Source organism: Cuculus canorus, chromosome 6 (assembly GCF_017976375.1).
Source record: "Cuculus canorus isolate bCucCan1 chromosome 6, bCucCan1.pri, whole genome shotgun sequence".
Taxonomy (NCBI): domain Eukaryota; kingdom Metazoa; phylum Chordata; class Aves; order Cuculiformes; family Cuculidae; genus Cuculus; species Cuculus canorus.
Window position 1 is genome coordinate 25,325,145 of NC_071406.1, and position 21,415 is coordinate 25,346,559.

The 21,415-nt window shown below is 38.1% G+C and overlaps 1 protein-coding gene across 1 annotated transcript in view; it reads right to left on the reverse strand.

The window, feature by feature from the left end:
- Positions 1-21,415, reverse strand: part of TTN (titin) — a 240,400-nt gene that overhangs the window by 45,199 nt on the left and 173,786 nt on the right. The window contains 36 exon segments of the mRNA XM_054069478.1: positions 78-380; positions 474-1,061; positions 1,176-1,472; positions 1,561-1,758; positions 2,251-2,355; positions 2,451-3,041; positions 3,215-3,502; positions 3,599-3,889; positions 3,998-4,285; positions 5,054-5,359; positions 5,456-5,758; positions 5,850-6,146; positions 6,239-6,526; positions 6,653-6,952; positions 7,199-7,501; positions 7,591-7,890; positions 8,004-8,279; positions 9,344-9,646; positions 9,960-10,259; positions 10,467-10,751; positions 10,873-11,193; positions 11,297-14,263; positions 14,360-14,653; positions 14,801-15,100; positions 15,330-15,611; positions 15,693-16,001; positions 16,120-16,422; positions 16,514-16,813; positions 17,275-17,556; positions 17,666-17,968; positions 18,057-18,359; positions 18,450-18,731; positions 18,819-18,969; positions 19,789-19,937; positions 20,033-20,347; positions 21,026-21,325. Coding sequence (XP_053925453.1) covers positions 78-380; positions 474-1,061; positions 1,176-1,472; positions 1,561-1,758; positions 2,251-2,355; positions 2,451-3,041; positions 3,215-3,502; positions 3,599-3,889; positions 3,998-4,285; positions 5,054-5,359; positions 5,456-5,758; positions 5,850-6,146; positions 6,239-6,526; positions 6,653-6,952; positions 7,199-7,501; positions 7,591-7,890; positions 8,004-8,279; positions 9,344-9,646; positions 9,960-10,259; positions 10,467-10,751; positions 10,873-11,193; positions 11,297-14,263; positions 14,360-14,653; positions 14,801-15,100; positions 15,330-15,611; positions 15,693-16,001; positions 16,120-16,422; positions 16,514-16,813; positions 17,275-17,556; positions 17,666-17,968; positions 18,057-18,359; positions 18,450-18,731; positions 18,819-18,969; positions 19,789-19,937; positions 20,033-20,347; positions 21,026-21,325 — 13,371 coding nt within the window.

Here is a 21,415-nt window from a genome sequence, read left to right on the forward strand (position 1 = left end):
AAGTTATCTTTACACTGCCTGAATGTGTTCCCCACCCATCCCACCAACTCCCAGAAAATGAAAGGCATGATACTAACATGCAGCATCCTTGCACATGACAGAGTTGGAAGCATCACTTGGTGGTCCAACTCCTGCTCTGTTTTCTGCACTGACACGGAATTCATATTCATTTCCTTCCAAGAGACCAGTTACTTTGCATCTAAGATCTGAAACAGGTTTCTTTGTTGCTCTGACCCATCTTAAACCTTTCTTTTCTCGTCGCTCCACATAGTAACCTGTGATTTCAGTTCCACCATCATCTACTGGCCTTTTCCAGGTTACTGTGACAGAATTTTTAGTCACATTTGTTACTTCTGGTTTTCCAGGTGGGCCTGGGGGACCTGATAAGGAAGAACAAAGTACATTTAAACAAAAAATCAAGTCTTCAGAGATTAACAAAAACACACTGGAAATTCTTAGGTTGTTCTACATACCAAATCTATCCACCATTTTAACTGGTTCTGATTGTACTGGTTCACCCTTGCCATATTGGTTTACTGCCGAGACACGGAAAACATATTCATTTCCTTGAATGAGCTTGCTAACAACATGCCTACAGCTTTCAATATTTTCAGCAACTAGCGTCCAGAGCAGTCGACTAGTTTCTCTCTTTTCAAGAACGTATGATTTGACTGGTGATCCACCATCTTCTGCAGGAGGTGACCAAGTAAGAGTTGCTTTTTCTGCTGAGACATTGCTGATCTCAATAGGCCCTGGAGGTCCTGGAACATCTAAAACTTTCACATGTACGCTCTCCTGCTTCGTGCCAAAAGGATTGGTTGCAGTGATTGTGTATTCTCCAGAATCTTTTCTGGCTGCATACTTGACAGTTAGAGTAGATGAAGTTGGCGTGGTTTCAATGTGCACAAGCTCTGAAGGTCTAAAATCTTTTCCTGCTTTTGACCATGCTGAAGTTGGAGGTGGTTTGCCGCGGATACTAACAGCAGACACTGTAATGGTATCTCCTGCTTTTACTGTTAAACCTTCCTTCAGAGTAGGATCGATAACAATGCTTGGTGCCTCTGTGAAAACAAACAAACAAACCCCCCTAATTGTTATAACAAGAACATAGGGAAAAAAGGATTTTGTATTAATTATTCAAATTGAATTCTACATTTTTAATGCCATCCACATACCATACTCATCCTTGCATAATATGGTTCCTGTGGATTCAGATGGAGGACTGATAGCTCCGGCAGTGTTCTTTGCTCTAATTCTAAATTCATATTTGGAGCCTTCAATGAGGTCAGTTACAGTAAATGCACAGTCTGGAACATTCACATGATTAGCTTTTGTCCAAGTCTTTGAGGGTAAATCACGCTTTTCAACAATATAGCCAGTTAACTTATGTCCACCATCATATTTTGGTTCTGTCCAAATGAGTGTTACCGAGTTCCTAGTTACGTTGATAACTTCAGGTTTCCCAGGGGGATCTAGAAGAAAAAAACCCAAACAAATAGTGGTCAAACAAAAGTTATTTCAAATTTTGGAATTTTCCTTTTTATTTTCCTGATGACTTACCAATAGGATCAAGTGCCACAACTGGCTCAGATGGCAAACTTGGTTTACCTACTCCAGCCATATTGATTGCCATAACTCTGAATTCATATTCCAGACCTTCAGTTAGCCCTGTCACTCTGAAATCTTTCATTCTTATTGGTGTTTTGTTTGCTCTCTTCCACAGAAGACTATTTCTTTCTTTGACTTCAATATGATAACCTAGAAGATAAATGGTGAGATGAAAATATGCAGGGTTTTCTAAAAATCTTAATTTCTAAAAGCATTTTGAAACATCACACTACCTGTACAGCATGTCACATAGGCATTGTGCAAGAGGAACACTGAAAACCAGATTAAGAAATAGATGCAGATGTGCATTACAAATATAGGTAATTGCAACAATGAGGTGTTTGTAAATGCAAATTGCTAATTATATAGACCCAAGTAATGTAACATCTAGGTGAGTTTGTTTTCGTTCTTCAGATATTTTGGCTCTGTGCAAAAATGTTGTTTCTCAGTCTTTTCCTGACTTTCAAGTTGTTTATTTTAAAATTCATCATAGAGAATGATAGGAATTAAAACAGTGTAACCAATTAATCAACCAATCAATCACTCAATTTAAAGCATAAATATCTGATAGTTTTATCTTACCCTTTGACAGAGCAACAACTGTTAAGAACAGAAATAGGAGGGAGGCTTTTGGGGATATACCTGTGATTGGTGAGCCTCCAGTTCTTCTGGGATCAGTCCAATTTAAAGCTACAGATTCGTGCCGGACATCAACAATATTGGGAGGTGGAGGAGCATCTGGTACATCTAAACCACATTAAAAAATGCAGGAACATTAAATATAAATATCACCACTAAAACATTTTTTTTTCAATTTTGTAAATGTTATAATAGATACTTACCAAATGGATGTTTTGCAATGACAGGGTCAGATTTAAGACCTTCACCTACTCCATATTTATTTTCAGCCCTGATCCTGAATGTATATTCATTTCCTTCATGAAGCCTTGTAACTCTAAACATGGTTTTTTGGACTGCAGAGGCACAAGTCACCCACTTATTGTTTACATTATCTCTCTTCTCTAGGACATAATTAGTGATTTCTGAACCACCATCATCTTTTGGAGGGCCCCACTTTAAGGTTATGGCATCGGCTGTGACTTCTTCAAATTTCACTGGACCTGTTGGTATGCCAGGTTTACCAACAACTTTCACAGAAATAGTGCCTTCCTTGCTGCCAACAACATTCTTCAGACTTATTGTGTATTTTCCAGCATCAGCTTTCTGGCAGTCATGTACTACAAGTGTGGTGTTAACTGCTGTAGAGTCAAATGCAACTCTTCCACTCTCAGTAAGTGCCTGGTCTTCGCCTTTCTTCCAAGTTACAGTTGGAACAGGCTTGCCTTTAATTGGGATTTTAAGACGGAAATTGCTTCCCTCTTTAGCTGTGTAGCACAAGTCAGGTAGATCTCTTAAATCAAGATCAGGTGCCACTGTAAAAATAAAATAATTAATTATTCAACTATGCATAAACTCTGTGATAAAATTAAGATACTATATTAAAGGCATCTGATTTGTATGTATGCATAACAATAATAGTAAGCATAAAATAAGTGTAATTTTAGTTACGGAAGTATTGAATGAATGATTTTAAGTTGATTCTTACAAACATCATCTCTTGCCACAATTGTGAGCTCTGTTGGAGTTCCATATCCAGCATCATTTTGGGCTCTCACTCTGAAAGTGTATTCTTGTCCTTCTTTTAGGTCTCTCATTGAAAAATGGAGGTTCTTTGCCCGCATGACTTCTTGCCATTGATCTTCACCAATCAGGACCTCAACAATATATGCAAAAATACGGCTTCCACCATCACTGATAGGTTTTTTCCATACTAAATTACACGATGATTTTGTTATAGCTGAAGCTTTTAGATCGACAACTGGCCCAGGTGTTTCTGGAAGGAAGAAAAACGTAGTAAATATCCATTCAATTGAAAAAAACCCCATAATTTGAACACCAAAATAGGCAAAATGGATTCTTCGTTTCTTACCAGAAGCTTTAACAGCATCGCGAGTTTCACAGGGGTCACCAATACCATATTCGTTTTCAGCAAAAACCCTGAAGAAGTAAGATTTGCCTTCTTCTAAGTTAGTTATCCTGTAGCTTGTCTTTGGACACTCTGTTGTTACTGTGGACCATGACTTCCTTTCTGCATCACGTTTTTCAACGACATAATTTGTGATCGGACTGCCACCATCTATTAGCGGAGGTTCCCATGTAATGAAGGCAGAATCCTTAGATGCTTCCTTTACAATAAGGTTAATTGGAGGGCCTGGGGTATCTGTGTAAACACAACAACCCCACATTTGATTTAGTAAACAAAATAAACACCCCAAAACAGTTAAAAAGTTAACTAATATAGTATAATGGGGAAAACCCTGACACTTACCAAGTACTTTTACAACAATGGTGTATGCCTTTTTGCCACAGCTGTTCTCCAGACTGAGAACATATTTTCCAGCATCATATTTGTTTACATTTTCACAACGCAGGAAGGTATCAAAATCTGTTGACTTGATGTCCAGTCCTTGTCTGTCTCTTAGATTGGCACCCACTTTAGACCATGTAATCTTTGGAGGTGGACGTCCCCTTACTGGCACATAAAGTCTCATTGTGACTCCAGCACGCAGCACCAGGACTTTCCTTAATTCTGCATCAAGTTCTCCTTCAGGAGGAACTGTGTGTTTAACAAAAAACATGCAATTAAAACATCATCTTTTAAGACTGTCACTAAACTTACTGTGAAAAAAGTCCCTCTTTACAAGCATTTCATTGGATTAATTAACTTGTTCTCATGCCTGTGATGATCTTATTGACTTAATGTCTTTACTCCCATTTCAAGATCATTTGCAAACTTGGATTTTTTCTGCACTGATCTAACTTCCTTTTTTTCTGCCTTTTCTACCATTTACATTGCTTATTATATGAAGAAGACTTGTAGTTCCTCTAGAGCTTAAAGGAGTTCCAAAACCTCCTGGACTGTACTACTTATCTTGAACCAAAACAGTTCTGTGAAGCAATGCTTTTGTATGTATAGCAAAATGCATACAGAAGCATGGCTCTTGAGGAATAAGTGTCATGCAATTAAATAGTATGCCACACAGATACTTCGAACAGTAACCTTGGCTTCAAATTAGTTAGAAGACATGAAGAAGTCCCAAAGTTTTAAGAACAGAAGAGAGCTCTGAGAAGTCTTAATTTTAGGATTAGAAAAAGAAATAAATTCTTGAAGACCCAAACCAGAATGCAAATGAAAAAATCAGACATCAGTCAGATTCTACTCCATTGCTAAGTGTCCTACTGTCTTCCACTTTTAGACAGTTTTTGAGAAATAACTTATTCCAAATTAATCTGCTTCTGTGGTCTGTGACAAACCTTGTCTTTGGAACCCATCCTGTGAATTAAAACAAAAGTCAAGAAGATAATTTGTTTTCAGTGAACATACTTAAAATATCTTTGGCAGTGTGTTTATCAGGAACATCACTTGGATCACTGTATCCAATCTTATTGACAGCATAAATGCGGAACTGGTACTCTGTGTCTTCCATCAGCCCTGTTACCACAAATCGCGTAGCCTGTAAGTTCTTGGGTAGGTTGCATCTGACCCAGTTGTCTGTGTCAGCTCTTTTTGCTTCCACTAGATAACCAATAATAGGGCTTCCTCCATCATATGCTGGTTTGCTCCATGACAGGCTTATTGAATTACGAGTAGTATCAACCACTTTGGGGAAAGCAGGTGGACCTGGAGGATCTGCAAATTAAAATAACGTGAAGTTATTTTACCAAATGCTGTACAAAAGTGTTTGGAAATAACAACCATGAAAAATATCTGAGACTTTTAGCTTACATTGAGGATCCCGAGCATATACTGCTTTCGATGGTGCACTAGGCTTCCCAGGTCCAGCCTTATTCAATGCTATCACGCGGAACTCGTATTCTGTTCCTTCTTGGAGTCCAGTAGCCTTAACTGTTCTTTCAATGACAGGCTTTCTGTTTACCTTCGTCCAGTTAAGAGCCTTAGTTTCACGCTTCTCAAGTATATAACCGGTTATTGGGGACCCACCATCACTTGCTGGTGGCTTCCAGCTAACCGTCATAAAGTCTTTTGTTACGTTGCTAATTACCGGTGGATCACAAGGTCCAGGTACATCTGTTAAGATTTATTTGAAAGTTATGTTTACATTCATAGCTGTACAAACCCCTCCCTGGTGATTAATGAAGGTATCCCACAAAACACATACCGTATGGATTCTTAGCAACTGCTGGCTCAGTCAAGATAGGGTCTCCAACACCATATTTGTTTTCAGCACATATGCGGAACTGATATTCATGTCCTTCTATTAGTTTCTCCACTGTGCAGCTTGTAATGGGCACATTGGCACTGACTTGTGCCCAGTTTGGTCTGCTTGTTTCACGCTTGTCTACTATGTAGTTAGTAATTTCCGAACCTCCATCTTCCAGAGGAGGCTCCCAAGAAAGCATTGCACGATCTGCATACATATGTTTGATTTTAACAGAGGCTGGTGGACCAGGCTTATCTAGAAGAATAAACATCACATTGTTATAGCTCTACATCTTACTACATCATTTGCCTATAAATGCATTTCTTAACAGACAGTCTTTAGCTTACCAAGTACTTTAAGCTTAATGGTTGCTGACTTTGATCCACTTGCATTTTCAGCAGTAATAGTATAGTCTCCCGTTTGCTTTCTGTTAACGCTGAACAACTCAACTGTAGACAGATTTCTCTTAGTGGTGATCTTCAGACCTTCGGATGGCTTTAAAACTTCTCCTTCTTTCTTCCAGGTGATTGCTGGCATTGGCTTGCCGTATACATTTGCCTCCAACCGCACATTAGTTCCAGCTTTTACTGTAAGCTGTGATTGCATAGACAGATCCAACTCTATTCTGGGGGGAACTGAAAGGAAAAAGCCCAAGAATTAATCCATCTAGTAAGAGATAAACGTCTTGTTCTTCACATCAGATATAGTTTAAATATGCACAGACTCACAGCAGGGTTCTCAAATGCTTTTACATTTCTTACCATTTTCTGGATGAACAGTCACGGGATCAGAAGGTTCTGAAGGTCGACTAATATTAACTGCTGTCTTAGCAATTGCTCTAAATTGATATTGAGCATTTTCTTCCAAGTCAGTAGCTGTATACTCTTCTAGAGGTATTTGATGAGGAGTTGTATTGCACCGAACCCACTTATCACCAGGTAATTTGCAAGCTTCAACAAAGTATCCAATAAGTTTGCTACCACCATCATGCTTTGGTCTTGTCCATACCAGTGATACAGTGCTCTTTGTGACATCAATAACTTCAGGTTTTCCAGGGGGATCTAAAGCAAATAGGATCATGTTATAGACAGCTCTGCCATAAAAAGCTAACATAGTAAAAAATGGCTTTAATAGTCCTGGATTCTATAATATTTACAACATACCTACACAGTGCACTCAAGGTGCAGTCATGGTAAACATGAAAATATAAACATAATAGCAAACTGAAGATCATAAAGAGTTGCAGATATATTGAAAATGACCATAAAAACAGCAGTCTGTTGCAATTATTGGTATGTTTGGCTTACCAACTGGTGCTCTTGCTGTGACAAACTCAGTCGGTTTACTAGGCTTACTTGCTCCAGCTCTGTTCAGTGCATAAATTCTGAAAGTATACTCAAGACCTTCAATGAGTCCCACACAGGGGTATTCTGTGGAGCGCACAGCTGTGTCATTAGCTTTCACCCACAGTAAACTGTTCCTTTCTTTGCGTTCAATGAGATAACCGGTGATTGGACTGCCTCCATCACTGTCTGGTCTATCCCAGGCAACAAAAATGCAGTCTTTATTGACCTTGGTAATACGTGCATTCTTTGGTTCACTAGGAACATCTAGGAAGAAATAAAAGATGGATATCAGTCACATACTTTCTTACAAGGAGGATTAGAAGGAGAAATGCTACTATCAAAAGCTGACATACCGAATGGGAACCTTGCAATCATCTTGCCAGAAACAAGTGGCTCAGAAATCCCAAAACGATTTTCAGCACGAACGCGGAACATATACTCTTCTCCAGGAATCAGTTTTCCAATTCTGCAGCTTGTCTTTGTGACAGATGCTAAAGCTGTTACCCAGTCTCCTCGGCTTACATCACATTTCTCAACTACATAGTTTGTAATGTTACTGCCACCATCTTCGAGAGGTATATGCCATGCAAGTGTGCAAGCATCAGCATCTATTTCAGAAATATCAAATGGAGGCTGTGGTGGACCTGGTTTATCTGCAAAAAATAGTATATTAAGAAAAAAGGGATGAAAAAAGTGGCAGTCACTGGAATATAGTAAAACTAGTTTTGTATAAAGCTGATATTAAAAATAATGAAATGGAACATACCCATTACTACCACTCTGATTTTCTGACTATCAGTACCAGAGCTATTTTCTGCAGTAAGAGTGTAAAAATCAGAATCCTTTCTAGTCACATCCTTAATGATAAGAACAGAAGACTTTTCTGCTTTATGCACAGCGAGGCGGCTGGATGTAATTACATCTTGATCTCCTTTCAGCCATTTGCAGACTGGCTGAGGTTTCCCGTATACATGAGCTTCAATTCTCAGTTTCTTTCCAGCTTTAATGTGAACGTGATCAGGCATCAGGATCTTAGGTGGGACTGAAAAAAAATCACACACAGGCATATAAATTCAATTTCTGTGAAATATTAATTTACTTTTTCTTATGTTTTAATGTGAAGGTTTTCTGCTTCTCTCTCAAGTAGGAATGACTTGATAATTTTTAATTTATATGGACAACTGGAGATTCTACAGTGGGCAGTATTTATTCCAGTCTTACTTTTACACTTTTGTGCAGATTATAAAAGAATGTATTTGAGTGTGCCTTGGTCTCTGACATGTTTATATAGACACGTGCACTATTAACACATCACACATAATTCCTCTTTATATCTGGAATGTGTCATTGCTCACTTATTGCTGACAAACATGAAAGAGGAGAAAAGAAAGACTGAAGTTCTCACTGAACTAAATGCATTTCCATAGCTGATCTTTCCATACACTTAAATTATTCTTCAATAGAATAGAATCCATTCTCCTATTTCTTTTGAACAGAATCTTTCCAATTTATTCCAAAAGAAACCTGGAAGTATGTTTGGAGTACTTTCCTTCCTGTCATTGGCTAGTTTTACCTTCTTTTGCTCCTGTACCTCTCTCTTCCTTTTTCCAAGTCACAAATGAAGAAGGTTCTTTTCATCTGCCTTGTACCCCTACATCTTCCTGTGCCTCAAGGGCCCTAGTACCTCAGTTAGGCCAGTCTGTCCTTCCTGGTTTTTGCTTCACATTCTCAACCATCTCTGCATTATCAACAACTTGCTCTCCCTTATCTTAAAACAGGTTGCACTTTTGGCCCCATTTACCTCTCATACTACCATTCTGACTCTTTCATTTTAAGTTCATTGAAAGTATCTGTTATTTCTCCTTAGTTCCCATTTTCTGGTTCCATCTGAAACCATACCTGCAAACTTTCTTTAATAATTCTAATTAGTGGTCAAATCTCATCCTTTCTGGCCTGTCAAAGTATTGAATACAGTTAACCATAATCCTCCAGATCTCTTCATAAAGCATGTATTTTCTGGGACTAACTCAAACAACTAGAATGCTTGCTCATTTCATGATTAAAGCAGAATATTGCAATGTAGGTAGTATTTAAATTGTTACTTACTGAGCTGTTCTTTAATTTCAAATACTCCTTCAGTTTCTCTTGGCAAACTTACTCCTACAGCGTTTCTAGCTGCCACTTTAAACTTGTACTTCTTTCCCTCTTTCAGACCAGCTACAACAATGGAGAGATCTTTAACAACTGAATATTCTGTCCAGCGATCCGCTGGTTGATCATCTTCTTTGTAGCTAACAATGTAGCCATCAACTTTAGAACCTCCATCTCGTAATGGTGGCAGCCAGCCTAAAGTAGCACTATTCTTCGTAATTTCAGTAACTTCAAGTTTTCTTGGTGGATCGGGTTCACCTTTCAGGGCAAAAAAATGAGAAACACATTAAACACTGAATTTCCAAAATTTTCTGGCTATTGAATTCTTGTTGAATTATTGGATGCTCTCCATTTTGTCTCAACAAGGACAATACAGAAAAGAGAAAAAAATCTTAATAAGTGCAAAGGTACTGTGTTCATAGATTGCATATTTTGAAAGAAACTGACAGAGAAATATTTATCATTGATTAGTTAGTAGCATTGTGCAATTTAGAAACATCAGCTTTCAAAAAATGCAAAATCTTATTAAAAGTAGAGAAAAAGCATAAAACGTGCATAAAGGCAGACTTACTTAGAGGATCTGTTGCAAGAACTGGTTTTGGTATATCAGTTGGAACACCTGACCCATATTCATTTACTGCTGTTACTCTAAAGAAATATTCATTTCCGGGTACCAGGTTAGCTATTTGGAAACTGGTTTTCTTTAGTTCTGCAGTGACTGTTCCCCACGTCTTCCTGTCAGCCTCACGTTTTTGCAGAATGTAATGAGTCACTGGGCTACCACCATCGTTCTCTGGAGGTGCCCATGAAAGATGGCATGACATCTTGGTGACATCTGAAACCTTGAAGTCTGATACAGGTCCAGGTGTATCTATAAAGAAATATAAATTTATGCTTATCTTTTCTTCTTTCATAAATTAAAATTAAAGGGTTCTAATAGTTTCCTAAGTAGGGGGAGTTAGTGTTAGCTCACACAGTTATGCTCAAAAACTGTAGCAGCTGGGGGCCATAAAATTTCTGGCAATTAACTTTTAGTATAGTTAAAAAATTAGCTAGAGGTATTTCTCTCGTTACTTACCCAGGACTCTGACGTTCACAAATACAGCTTTTTCTCCAGCTGCATTAACAAGCGTCAATGAATATTTGCCTGAGTCATCACGCGTTGAATCAGGGATGACACAGAAGGCCATAGTGTCAACCAGATCAACTTGCCCTTTTCTGATAACGTTATCAATACCCATTCTCCTCCAGGTGACTTTTGGTGCTGGGCGACCCCTAACGATGGCAAAAAGTCTAATAGGGCATCCTGCCCTTACTGTGACTAACTTTCTCATGCTTGCATCCAACTCAATCTCAGGAGGTTCTGAAAGACAAAAACAAAGAAATCAAAGGAATAAATGCAAAGTTTAGTGCATGAAGTAAAATAAAACCTGAACAAATAAAGATTGTATGCAAATACTCATAAAGAGGATGTGAAAACTCACCAAGTATTTCTTTGGGAGATACAGCTTCTTTCAGTTCAGCTGGTCGGCCAAGGCCAACCTGGTTTTGGGCAGAAACTCTGAACTCATATAACTGGTTCTCATCCAGGCTGGTGGCAGTAAATTGTGTATGAATAACCTGGGCAGCAACATTGCAGCGTTTCCATCCTGCTTCAGGATCAGCACCTTCAACTTTTGGTCTAATTTCCACAACATATCCAATAATTGGAGCACCACCATCATACACCGGTTTTCCCCAACCAAGGGTTATGGAACTCTTTGTGCTATCAACCACTCTCAAGTTTGTGGGAGGACCAGGTGGTTCTGAAAGACAATAAAAATTACGGATAAGAACACAGTTGTGTAATTTAGCAGTCTGTGATGTTAACATGAAAACAAGATACAGTAGAATATAGTGGTATGATACCTATTGGGTCTTTTGCTACCACAGGTCTTGATGGCAAACTCGGTTCTCCAAGTCCAACTTCATTTTCAGCACTGACGCGGAACTGATATTCATGACCAGGGATGAGATTAGTAACCTTCTTGCGTCTCTCTGGGATTGCAGTCTTAGTAACAGGAACCCATCTCAGTGATCGTTTCTCTTTCTTCTCTAAAATGTATCCTGTAATTGATTTGCCACCATCATACTCTGGTGGATTCCAGACTACGGTCATCTCTTCTTTGCTAACTCTTGTGACATCTGGAGGGTCAGGGCGTCCAGGTCTATCATATTTTGTTTTTGCAATAATTGGGTGTGTTTCTGTTGGTGGACCAGTGCCCATTTTGTTCTCTGCACGAACTCTGAATATATATTCATTACCTTCAATGAGGCGTGTCACATTTGCATAGTTCGTTAGAACAGAGGAGGAGTATGTAGACCAAACCATGCGCTTGCTTTCACATTTTTCCAGGATGTAGTTCTGTATTTCACAACCACCATCATCTTCTGGAGGGTCCCAAGTAACAGTACATCTATCACTTGAAATATCAGTTACTTTCAAATTTCTAACAGGACCTGGTTTATCCAAGACAATAACAGTAGCATATGCTACAAAACTGCCAGCTGTGTTAGTTGCAGTAATCACATATTTCCCACCATCACTACGCCTTGATTTTGTGAGAACAAACTTAGATGTGTCAGAAGTTGTTTCAATACTGACTCTTGGAGACCTGGTTAGATCTGTGGCATCTTTGTCTTTTGTCCATACAATTTCAGGCTGCGGTTTTCCTCTGACTCCAGCCTCAATTCTAATTGTGTCACCTGCTTTCACAGTTAGCACCCCACTTAACTTCAAGTCTAGCACTGGTTTCTGCAAATCTTCCTTCACAACAACTTCAGCTGTTCGTACCCAGTCACTTTCACCTGCCTCATTCTTGGTCTGAACTCGGAATTGGTAAATCTTGTTTTCAACACATTTATCTACCATGTAGTGTGTTTCCTTAATGCTGCCTTTGTGAACTCTTTCCCATTCATCTGAATCTTTCAGTTTTCTCTCAACATGATAACTTAAGTTGGGACTTCCACCATCATAATCTGGCCTTCTCCATTTCAAATATACAAATGTCTTTCCTTTCTCTGCAATGTGAAGATTTTCTGGCTCTCCAGGCTTGTCAATAGGATTGATGGCAAGGATGGGAGTCTTGGTCTCGATGCAAGGACCTGGTCCTATTTTGTTTTCTGCACAAACTCTGAAAAAGTATTCACGATTCTCTACAAGATTTGCCTTTACTAGTCGTTTAGTGATATCAGAAGACACAATTGACCATCCTCTCTGGTTTGGTTGACGGTACTCTACTATGTAGTTTGTAATTTCAGAGCCACCATTATCCACTGGACTCTCCCAAGCGATCATGCAAGAATCTTTTGTGACGTAACTTATTTTCAAGTTCTGACATGGTCCAGGTCTGTCAAGTACATTAACAACAGCAAAAGCTTGAGCATGTCCACAGCTGTTCTTAGCTGCTATTATATATTTGCCATGATCAGATCTTTTGGCTTCTTTCACTTGCAGTTCAACATTAGGTAGATCATGAACTATTTCAACATTCTTTTCTTGGACTAGTACTTTGCCGTCCTTAGACCATGTTATGTCAGGATCTGGCCTGCCTTTTACTTTACCAGTAATACGGATTGTTTGGCCTACTCGGACAGTAATTACATCTCGACAGGTCACATCTAGGCTTACTTCTGGAGGAGAAAGAATATCCTTTGCAAGTACAGTTTCTGCCAGTTCCCTTGGTTCTCCCTCTCCCACAATGTTTACAGCTTTTATTCGGAATTTATATTCATTTCCTTCTATTAACCCAGGTACTCTGAAAGCACACTGTCTAATAAGTTCATCCTTATTAATCCTATTCCACTGAGTAGTTCCAGTTTTCTGACATTCCACAATGTATCCCAGAATTGGGCTGCCACCATCTTTAAGGGGCTTCGTCCACACAAGATCAGCTGTTTCTTTGGTTTTGTCTTTTAATTTTGGATTTATGGGTGGTCCAGGAGGAGTGATAGGACGTGATGCTTTGATTGGATCAGAGCTTGGAGATGGTTTGCTTAAGCCCACCATATTTTCTGCAAAAACTCTGAATTCGTATGTGTTACCTTCGAAAAGACCAGTGACTCTGTATTTCATATCAAGTATCGGTGTCTTATTGACACGCACCCATTTACCAGATGCTTCTCGGCGTTCAAGTATATAACCAGTTATTGGAGTTCCACCATCAGATTTTGGTAGGGTCCAAGACACAGTTGCAGCATTTTCTGTAATATCATAAACAGTTGGTTTACCAGGTGGGGATGGTACATCAAACATATGTTTAGCAACTGTTGGTTCTGAATCAAGGGGTGCACCAATGCCTATCTTATTTTCTGCCCGAACACGGAAAACATATTCACAGCCTTTCTGAAGTCGTGGAATCTTAATTTTTGTGTGACTTGTTCCAGAGCTAACCACTCCCCAAGTTTCTTTCTTTGATTGACGTTTCTCAACAATATAATTTATTATAGGACTTCCACCATCATCTTTAGGAGGGCGCCAAGAAATAACCATATGTTCTGGTGTTACTTCAAGAATATTAATGGGACCAGTTGGTGGGCCCGGAACATCCAAAACTGTAAGATGCAGAGCAACAGTTTTGCTGCCAGCTGTATTAGATACTGTGAGTAGATATTCTCCCGTATCTTTTCTTATACAGTCTTTGATGGTAAGTACAGTTGAATAATTGTCAGTCTCAATCTTGTATCTGCCATCTGTTTTAATTTCAGTGCCATCAGTAAGCCATTTTGCAGTGGGAACTGGCACACCTCTCATAATTGCAGGAAGTCTTACTGTTGTGCCAGCTTTAACAACAAGACCTTCAATTAACTTCACATCTAGTTCCACCGATGGAGGTACTGAAATTAGAGAAAAATAACAATTACCTTTCCAGGGGAAACACTTAAAGAAAGAGAGAAACAACCAGTGAAAGAACATGAAAAAATAAAAATTACCTAGTTTTTCTTGGCACTCTATTGGTATAGTTGTATCTGGAAGGCTAAGACCAACAATATTCTGAGCTTTCACACGGAATTTGTATATTTTTCCTTTTTGTAGGCCTGTGACAACGCAGTCCAACATAGGGACTGTCTGGAACTTTGTCCACTCATCTGCACCATCTTCTTGATATTCCACCAAATATCCAGTTATCTCAGCACCACCATCACGATCTGGTCGATCCCAAACAAGGGAAACTTCAGTCTTGTCAACATCTACATGATGCAGATTCTTTGGTGGCCCTGGAGGATCTTTTAAAATACAAAATCAAAATGGTTACTAGGATGTCCAATCTATGGAAGCAATATACCTTGTTCACATTAGTACCAACAAGATAATCTCAAAAATTGCCAAGAACCACGTGGACAAAACAATTCATATAACTGAAAACCACTTACGCAGTGGATCTATAGCTTTAATAGGCTTGAGGGTTTCCACATATGGACCTCTACCATACTGATTCTCGGCTGCAACTCGGAAGAGATACTGAGTGCCTTCCATCAGATATTTAGCTATATGACTGCGTTTCTTGGACGATGATGAGATGGCTACCCACTGTGCAGAAGCTACATCTTTTCTTTCCACCACATAGTTGGTGATGACAGAGCCTCCATCATCTTCTGGTTCCATCCAAGTGAGATAGCAAGAATCACTTCTAACTTCACTGACTTGCAGATTTCGGGGTGGACCAGGCTTATCTAATATTGACAAAATTTGAATCTGTTATTTATTTGATAAAAAAGCATTTTTCACAAAACTTACTAAATTTCAAGAGGAAAGAATATATTTAATGTAATTATTATTCCTTTTACTACTATGCATTTCTTATAACTCAGTTTATTGATATTTTCCAGACATTTATTTATTTCTTAATCACTAATTATTGAAAAAAAGAATGCAGTATAAAAGGAACTTCAAAAAGATTACCTAAGACAACAACTTTTACTGAAACAGTCTTTGAACCAGCTGGATTTTCAACTGTCAGGGAGTAAATTCCACCATCTTCATGGACAGTGTTACGAATTTCAAGCTTACTGCCAACTCCTGTAACTTCAATATCAGCTTTGGGTGAGACTTCATGATCTTCTTTCTTCCAAGAAACTTTTGGGAATGGAACACCTTTAATAACAGCACTAAGTCTCAGGGTATCTCCAGCTTTTACATGCTGTTCTCGGGCCATATTAGCATCAAGTATCAACTCAGGAGGTTCTGGAATCAAAATAATATGTTTTCAGAAAATGAGGAGAAAAAAAATCTCTTAAGAAACTTATCTGATTTTATTAAACTCACCAAGTCTGTCCTTTACTTCTACTGGCTCAGGAACATAGGCTGGTTCAGATTCACCTGCTGCATTGACTGCCTTGACCCTGAACTTGTAGGTCAAACCCTCAGTAAGGCCAGTGACTTTGTATTTTGTTTCCGGACAAGAATCTGCTGTAAGATTGGCCTTTTTCCATTCTTCATCTCCAACTTTCTGATATTCAATCAGGTAGCCAATTATCTTGCCATTACCATCATGGCGTGGTGGTTGCCAAGACAAATCAACTGAATTTTTAGTTTTATCTACTGCTTCCGGATTAATAGGTGGACTTGGTTTTGCTGTTAAAAGAACAAAAAAAGAAAGAAATGGGAAAAAAAGGAAATTGTAAAAATTATTTTCTAACTGAAATGAAGAGTGCATTAAAATTTCAGTTAAAAATGAAATATGATACTTTACCAATTGGATCTCTAGCAAAAATTGGCTTTGATGGTGGACTAGGATCACCAATGCCAATTTCATTTTCTGCTGAAACACGGAATTCATATTCACAGCCTTCGAGGAGGTCAGGTACTTTGAACTGCGTACTGGGGAAAATTGGGTCTCTGGTAACTCTGACCCATCTTGTAGCCATTGTTTCCTTCTTTTCTACAATATAGTTTGTTATTGGCTTGCCTCCATCATATGGCTTTTTCCAAACCACTACTGCAGAGTCTTTGGTAACATCCTTAATGATTGGTTGCTCAGGTGCATCAGGAACACCTGGGAACAGAAGAAGGAAAAGGACCTCATGAGCACCACAAACAAAGTAAAGATTAGAGTCTCAAAGTAGGATAGCAAATGAGTAACATACGGAAACGGTCCTTGGCTTTCATCTCATCAGAGATGAGAGGATCACTTATGCCATAAAGATTTTCAGCATAAATTCGAATTTGATATTCTCTTCCTTCAAGCAGCTTTGGAATTTTGCATGTTGTCTTAACTGTGGCAGATGTAACTGGCATCCACAGGTCTCTGTGTGCATCCCTCTTCTCAATAATGTAATTTGTAATTTCACTGCCTCCATCATCTAATGGAGGTTTCCAGGAAACAACCATATGATCTTTATGAACTTCATCAAATATAACTGGGCCTACTGGAGGTGATGGGCGATCTGTTTAAGAAAAAAAAAAGCATAATCATGTTTATATATGAACTTCACATAATGACATAGATTTAAAAAGTGTCAATACAGTAAACATATTACGAAATTAGAATTTCAGCGTCACAGTTTCAATACGGAATTTGAATTTAATACAAATTTCACTCACTGGAATTAATTCCTTAGGTATTCAGTGTTTACATTCTCTAAATGCATGTAAATACATTTAATTATTCATGCTGAATAAACTAAGCCAGAGTTAAATATGTACTTAAAATTAATATATAGTATTTGAGTAAAAATGAGAATGCAGTAAATCAAATTATTGTAATAAAGAACACATGTTAATTTTTACATTAATATAATTTTACATTAATATAATTTTACATATACAATTTTTACATTGTATATAATACAATGAATTCTAATCACTACTAAAAATCACATACAATACTGTTTCCAGTAAAACCTACCAACGACATTAACTTGACAAAATCCTTTTCTTGATCCTGTGCTGTTCTCTACAGTAACACAATATTTGCCTGAGTCTCCACGGACAGATTTTAGTATCCCCAGGCAAAGAGTTGTAGGAGTTGTCTTGATTTTTGTACGGTCATCTTCTTTCACAACAATGTCATCCTTTAGCCATGTAACCTTTGGTGCAGGCTTGCCCGAGTAACGTCCGGTCAGACTGAAAGCTTCACCGACACGAACAATAAGCTTGTCTCTAAAGTCGAGGTCAAGTGTTGGAGGAGCTGAAAGGTGATGTTGAAAAACACAAATGTCAGAAATATCAATAAGAAAAGGTAAGAGATCGGTAAATGTAATTACTGTTTTCAAAAGAAATATGAAAAAGATGCATACCAATTTCATCCTTGCATGTGATTGGTTTTGTGCAAAATGATGGCTTGCCTTGCCCCACGATATTGCAGGCACTCACACGATACTCATAGGTGTCACCCTCTTTCAAGCCTTCTACAGTGTATTTCCTATCAAGCATTTTCTCCTTTGTAACTCTGTGGAATTTCTCTTTTCCAATGAGACGGCTCTCTAGAACGTACATAGTGATATCTGAGCCTCCATTGTATTTTGGAGGATTCCAAGTTAATGTAACAGAGTTCTTTGTAACTGCTTTTACTTCCAAGTCTTCTGGACGGTCAGGAACAGCTGTAAGTAAACAAAAAAAATATGGTAAATGCATTTTTCTGCACATTCACCTCATATGACTGAAATCCAAACCTGAAAATATACTTACTTATCGGATCTCTAATGACAATCTCTTTTGTTGTCTCTGTGAATGGACCCATGCCAATTATATTCTCAGCTGCAATTCGGAAAAAGTAGGCTTTCCCTTCAATGAGTCCCTGAACAGTAGCATTCTGTCTTGTAACTGTGTAGCTTACTGGGGTCCAAGCTCTATGGTCAGATTCACGTTTTTCAATTATATAGTTGGTAATAGGAGAACCACCATCGTCTTCTGGAGTAAACCATGTCAATTTACATGAGTCATTGGTTAGGTTCTCAGTGAGGAATGGCATTCCAACTGGGCCTGGCACATCTGAAAGCAAAGAAGTAATGGAGGATTTAAGTATACATGTTGGATGTTATGAAATTGTACTTGTTCACAAAGATTGAAGTTGCTATTTACCTAGCACATCAACAATAATTGTCTTCTTCCGCTCACCACCAGCATTTTTAGCAAGAAGAGTGTATATACCCTGGTGGCTCCTTTTGCAATTCTTAATGACCAAAGAAGAACTAATAGCTGTTTCTTCAATTTTGGCTTCTTCTGGTAAAGCTTGCTCATCCCTACTCCAAGTCACTGTTGGAGCTGGTTTTCCTGAGACGTATGCTATGATCCGAATCACTCCTCCAGCATGAACAACAATTCTATCCCTGACGCTTGCATCCAAATTAATATCAGGAGCCACTGCGGGAGGGGAACAAAAAATTTCAATGAATTTTTTTCTAATTTTAATTTAGAGGTACTAAAAATGTAAATGTAAATGATAAATACCAATTCTGTCCTTCATTTCAATAATGTCTGTAACTTCTCCAGGCTCTCCGATGCCAGCAGCATTCACTGCTCTAACTCTAAATTTGTAAAAGCATCCTTCTTTTAATCCTGCCACAACGAACTTGGTTCCTCTAATTTCTTTATCTTTTGCCTGGAAAAAAATATAACATCAGCTAAAGTATTATCAACTTCTTTGTGATGTTTGAAACAAATCTTAAATCAGATGTTGTTTCAGATTTACAAGGACAAGACAGTCTTAAGTGTGCATAAATTGAGCTGACATAGATTTCTTCAGAATCTGTGTAAAGAAATACAAGACAGATATGCAGACTATACTGAAGATTCGCCTTTTTGATAATTCTAGCAGAAAAGGATGTTACAGCAATTATTATACAATAGTCTACAGTCTCAGAAGAACTATATGTGTTATTGGACAAATAAACTGAAATAAATGACTGCAGGAAATTTCTGTATAACTTAAAATGCACCCAAATGTTAATGGAGATACAAAAAATAGCCAAGACATGGATCAGTCACATTTCCAGTAATGCATTATTGAAAAAAATAAAATTCAGTAATTAATTACTGAAAAAAAATCTCACTAGCACATTATTGAAAAAAGTGGGAAAATGGAGACACATAGTAGCTGCAAATTATTTGTCACAGTTTAACACTAGTGGGAGTTCTAACTTGGTGCCATCTTCTGTTCTTTTATCACAAATTACCGAGATATTTTCTCAGATCTTTAAAAAGAAACTTAAAAATTCTAAGTTTAGGAAACTGCAAAGTTAACTTGATGTTGTGGAGGGGCTATTACTGACTTGTACGTTTGGTCTTATATTTCAAACATATAAAGATAATTATGGTGCAAAAGTATCAACTTTTAGAAAATAACTCGCATTGTGAAAAATTTCTTTTGACAGACAGAAAGAAACAAGAAATGCAGATTCTGTATTAATTTTCCACCTACCCGTTCCCATTCCTCCTTTCCTTCTTCTTTATACTCAACAATGTAGCCAGTGACCCTAGAACCACCATCCTTTAGTGGTGGAGTCCACTCCAAGTCTACTGAAGACTTTGTCCAATCGGTAACTTTTGGAATAGGAGGGCCAGGTGGGGCTAAAAAATATCATATAATATTTCAGCATAACAATATATTCTGTGCTTTTATTTGAATATTTTCAAATTAACAAATAGGAATGTAAAATATTTACCAATAGGATCTCTAGCAATTGCTGGATCAGACGGCATGCTTGGTGGACCAACACCAGCTGCATTGATAGCTGAAACACGGAACTGATATTCGGAACCTTCAATAAGACCTGTAACTTTGTACGAAACCCCCAGTGTCATCGGTTTGATAGGATCACGGTTAACCCTGGTCCATCTCTTCCCAGTAGTCTCTTTGCGCTCCAACCAGTAACCAGTAATAGGAGAGCCACCATCATGTTCTGGCTCTTCCCAGTTTACAGTCATTGAGTCACGTGTTATACTGCTAACTGTTGGCTTGTCACAAGGCCCAGGAACAGCTGGGGGAAAAAAATTACACATAGCTTGTAAAAAAAAAGGATAAATGGAAACAGAGGTAGGTAGAGTGCAAATAAGAGTTATGCATCACATATGTGCACAGTTGCATTAGGTAGTTACCTGTCCGTGTGAGACTCCTTCCCTCATTCACCTTCCCATCCCTATTCAGATGCATATATACTTCTGCAAAATGTAAAGTATCTTTCCTTCAAAGAACATTTGTCAAAAAAAGTTTTTCTCAACTTCCTGGATCAGTACTTCATCTCAGTGCCCAGCCTGATCTTGGAAGTTTTAAGAATGATGTGCTCTTGTCAGCGTAACGTTCCATCCTCAACAGAGCTACTCTGTCTAATTTCTCTTCCAAAACCAAAGGCAAGAAATTGATTCTTCCTTATCTATAAGGTCAATAACGTCTCAAATACAACAGAATGACCTGAATCTTATCAGACAAACTTCTATTCATGTATTTAAAAATTAAAGAAACTTAAGATAGTCTTTTGATATATAACAAGGAGGGAGAAGTGTTTTGAAGTATGACATGGCCTTTTAAGAACTAACTACTGATGCTAAAACTCTTCAAGCTTTTCTAGAAAATTTACTTACTTGAAGAGGGAAAAATAGTAGTGGCATTTAACAGATGCTGTACAAATGTCAGTGCATGAAAACATATTCCTACTTACTGAAAAGGTTTCGTGCTGTTTCTGGTTCACTATCCAAAGGTTCTCCAATACCATATTTGTTCTGTGCCATAATGCGGAACACATACTCATGGCCTTCCATCAACTTGGGAACAGTGAATAAACATTCCTTAGGCTCATTAGTAACAGGTACCCATGTCTTTCTGTTCACTTCTTTTTTCTCTATAACATAGTTTGTAATCTTAGAACCACCATCATCTAATGGAGGAAGCCATGATATTGTCATTTTATCAGCCAAAATGGATTCAAATTTAATAGGTCCCACTGGAGGTCCAGGACGACCTAAAAGATACATTTTCATAAAGAAGAATTAATTAAAATGCTATTAAAATAAAGTATTACATGAATTACATGAAAATAAAGTATTACATG